This window comes from Myotis davidii, unplaced genomic scaffold (assembly GCF_000327345.1).
Source record: "Myotis davidii unplaced genomic scaffold, ASM32734v1 scaffold464, whole genome shotgun sequence".
NCBI classification, from domain to species: Eukaryota; Metazoa; Chordata; class Mammalia; order Chiroptera; family Vespertilionidae; genus Myotis; species Myotis davidii.
In genome coordinates, this window is record NW_006295287.1 from 111517 (window position 1) to 115628 (window position 4112).

Sequence of the window (4112 nt, forward strand, 5' to 3'; positions counted from 1 at the left end):
GGCTGCCGGGCTGCCAGAGGGATGTCTGATTGCCAGCTTAGGCCCAATCCCCCGGGGAGCAGGCCTAAACCAGCAGGTGGTCCTCCCCTGAGGGGTCCCAGACTGCGAGAGGGCACAGGCCGGGCTGAGGGACCCTCTCCTCCCCCCTGAGTGCACAAATTTTTGTGCACTGGGCCTCTAGTAATAATAATAAAAGGAAGCCATATGGCTGACCATTGTCAGACTAACAGCACCAGCTTTCTCTCCCGCACCCACTGCGTTCCAAGTGGTGAGAGCAAGTAGAGAAGCCAGGATCCGACCTCATTGTATCCAACACCCCAGATTGCGAAGCCCACTGCCTTCCATCGCCTCTTAGACCCGAGGCATCGCGACAGCCACTGGGAGGGACGCTCACCGTTGGCCGTGCAGTAGCGCCACCTGCCATTGAATCTGTCTTCCAGGGAGCACCAGGCATAATCGCTGTGCACAGAGATGCAGCTGTAGTAGGTCAGGTCTTCGTAGGTAAATGGGAAGACACAGGGAGCATTGAAATATTCTGGGACAGAGGGGAACATGGTCAACGGGGCCTGGCTTACGAGAGGAGTGGCCGTTCCGCTGCCCCCACATCCACCTGGCCAGTCCCTGGCGCCCTCCCGTGTGCACGGCACAGAACGTACGTGGGTCAGAGGAGGCCTGACCTCATCCCGCAGTGGGGAGCCGCCTGTAACAGGTGGCTTCCGTCGCAGGCAAGCACCCCCGCCCCGAGACTGGACACCCGTCTGCGAACCTGAAATTCTGGTCTTTCTTATGGCCCTCTTACCCCCTCTCCTAGGAAAAGAAATCTCTCCGCCTCCTGAAGGCGGCTGCCCCTGCGCTTCGCTCAGGGTGATTCGCTTCCCTGCGCGCCATGGGTCACCAGCGAGCATTGCGCCTTTGCCTTGACCACGGCAATAAGTTATTCCTGGATACTCCCAACCTTTCCTCCCCTCATTGTTAGTGAGAATGTTCTTTCTGAAGGTTCTAATGTGACCTTGCCACCGACTTATTGCTCTAAAGGCAAGAATTGGCATTGAAGTGGCTACGATTCCCTCTTGATCTGGTTCCCCAAACACCTCCAGCCTCACCTTGACCACCTGTGACCCGCTCTGGGAGCGGGCAAGGCCACGCCCCTTCCTGCTCCCATTCAGCCTGTAGGTGAATCTCCATGAAACCTCCTTGAACGTCCACACTATGCTAGATCCACTTGTACTGAACTTGCGTCTTGGTGCCCCTTTTTTTCCATTTATTTGACCTGTAGTGACCTGTTCAGCATCTTTCTCGTTTGTCAGGAATGACCACAGGTTTCCTGTTCAAAGCTAGACCCATATTATCAACTGATAGGAGCTGGCACAGAACAGAAACTTAATAGATATTGATTGGTCTTTCATAATAAGCCTGAAATGATTTTGATGCAAAATTCATTTTCTTTTACTATTTAGCAATTATTTACTCTTTATCAATATACATTACCTATATTTACTATTTAATAATAATTACATTATTATTTTAACAATTATGTCAGAACTTTTATTATTTTGCTATTTAACTATATTGTTATGTTTATCATTTAATATTTAAAACCAGAGGCCCAGTGCACCAAATTCATGCACTGGGGGGTGGAGGGAGTCCCTCAGCCCATCCTGCCCCCTCTCACAGTCCAGGACTCCTCGGGGGATGGCCACCTGCCAGCTTAGGCTCAATACCCCTGGGGATCAGGCCTAAGCCGGCAGTCGGACATCCCTCTTGAAATCTGGGATCCCTCCCTCCTTACCACTTGGCTTGCTGCTCCTTAGCACTGCCATGGAGGCGGGAGAGGCTCCTGCCACTGCTGCTGCACCGGCCAGCCATGAGCCCCGCTTCTGGCTGAGCAGCCACACAGAGCAACCCTGCTGTCCACTGCTCTGAAAATAGCCTCCTTCAGACGCCAAAAGCAAGAGAGCTGAAGGGCTATGGTTCCCCACCTTATACTCTAGGCCTGTGGTCGGCAAACTCATTAGTCAACAGAGCCAAATATCAACAGTACAACGACTGAAATTTCTTTTGAGAGCCAAATTTTTTAAACTTAAACTATCTAGGTAGGTACCTTGTTATTAACTTAATTAGGGTGCTCCTAAGGCTTAGGAAGGGCCACACTCAAGGGGCCAAAGAGCTGCATGTGGCTCTCGAGCCAAAGTTTGCCGACCACGGCTCTAAGCCATGTTGGCCAAACCCCCGAACAAGTAATTGCTGATTGAAATCGTTTTAGAAACCAACCAACATATCTGTAACCTGTTCACTGGCTTGACTATCCCCATAAAGTGTTCCCACATCTGCATTTCTCTCCTAAAACTCCCAACTTCATGAGAGCTACAGGTTACAACTGAGCACCAGCTGTCTACATGCGCATATGGCTCCTCTCTTCCAAGAATGGAGACACTGAGGCATAGTTATCTACAGTGGATCCAGATGAACTCCATGGTTAACTTTTTAACTTAAAAAACAGATACAAAAGGTCACATGCATCTGAAATGTCCAGAAAAGACCAAGCTAAAGAGAAAGCAGATTAGTGGTTGGTGGGACTGGGAGTAGGGGTGACAGCAAATGAACACAGGGATCTTGTGGGGCCGGGGTCGGCAAACTGCAGCTCGCGAGCCACATGCGGCTCTTTGGCCCCCTGAGTGTGGCTCTTCCTAAGCCGTAGGAGCACCCTAATTAAGTTAATAACAATGTGCCTACCTATAGAGTTTAAGTTTAAAAAATGTGGCTCTCAAAAGAAATTTCAATCATTGTACTGTTGATATTTGGCTCTGTTGACTAATGAGTTTGCCGACCACTGTCCGGGGTGATGGAGATATTCTAGAGTTGAATCGAGGTGATGTTTACACCACTCTGAGCATTTATTAAAAATCAGTAAATGGTATATTAAAATGGTGAATATTATGGTATGTGGGTTATACCTCTACATAGAATAGGTCGTTAAACGTAACAACCAAACAAACAACAAGACCCACAAATGCTGATGGCAGTACCATAGAAAAGGGGTGGGGGAGGTCATCTGGGAGGGCTGGCTGAAATGGATCTTGAAATACAGGATTTGGCTGGCATGACCAGGGAGGGCCTTTTGTGCCAGAAGAAAAGCAAAGGAAAGAGTAAAACAGCCGGGAAATGCCAGGAACTTTCAGGAAGATGATGCTGTTTCACAGGCACAGGGGGGTGGGGGTGGGGAGGGGGCCTGACATCTCAGATGCTAACAAATAAAGAAATGTATTCCCACCTGGAGCTGGAGGATATAACTGGACATTCAATTCTGAAAGAGGAAAAAAAAATGGGCAAAATTTAGACCATCTCCAAAAATACTCGAGTCGTTCTGAGACTGTTAAAGGACCTTGAAGTTCATATAACCAACGGCTCTCCTGTTGGGGAACAACCTTTGCTATCCCATTTTGGATGACTTATGATCACTCCTCATTGATGAAGGGCACCCCAGACACAGCCCACTCATTCAGCCCGAGTCTGAGTTTTTCTTCGAGTAACTCCCATAACCCTGCCTTTGGGGGGCGCTGTTTCTCACCCCCAAACTCTTTTTTTTTTAATATATATATATTTTATTGATTTTTTACAGAGAGGAAGGGAGAGGGATAGAGAGTTAGAAACATCGATGAGAGAGAAACATCCATCAGCTGCCTCCTGCACACCCACTACTGGGGATGTGTCTGAAACCAAGATACATGCACTTGACCAGAATCGAACCCGGGACCCTTCAGTCCACAGGCTGATGCTCGATCTACTGAGCCAAACTGGCTAGGGCACCACTACTCTTTGAAAAAAAAGTGGCAAGTTAATCTCTTAGCGTCAATTTCTCTGTCTGTAAAATATTGATGATAATGAATGAATTTTGTAGAGTTGATGCTAGACTAAAGTACATATTATTAAACATATCTGGTACAAGATGTGTATTCAATAAATGATAGTATGATGGTAAGGCTTTTGTAATTCCTCTAAAGTATACGATTTTCCTTATCTGGTCCTTTTTACATCAATATACCCTGATTCACAATTTAGTGGTTAATAAAATACTATCTTTTATTGTTTCTTATACTTTTGGATTGGTGGTG

The 4112-nt window shown here is 47.4% G+C and overlaps 1 protein-coding gene across 4 annotated transcripts in view; it reads right to left on the reverse strand.

Moving 5' to 3' along the window:
• LOC107184123 (binder of sperm protein homolog 2-like) overlaps nt 1-4112 on the reverse strand; it is an 11188-nt gene that overhangs the window by 4014 nt on the left and 3062 nt on the right. For all 4 annotated transcript variants that reach the window (XR_001514945.1, XM_015567971.1, XM_015567970.1 and 1 more), the window contains exons 2-3: nt 3272-3304; nt 395-535 (exon numbers count right to left, since the gene is read on the reverse strand). Coding sequence is in view for 3 of the 4 variants with exons in the window: in XM_015567971.1 (XP_015423457.1) it covers nt 395-535; nt 3272-3304 (174 nt within the window). In the remaining variant the exon portion in view is untranslated. The remainder of the gene's footprint in view (nt 1-394; nt 536-3271; nt 3305-4112) is intronic.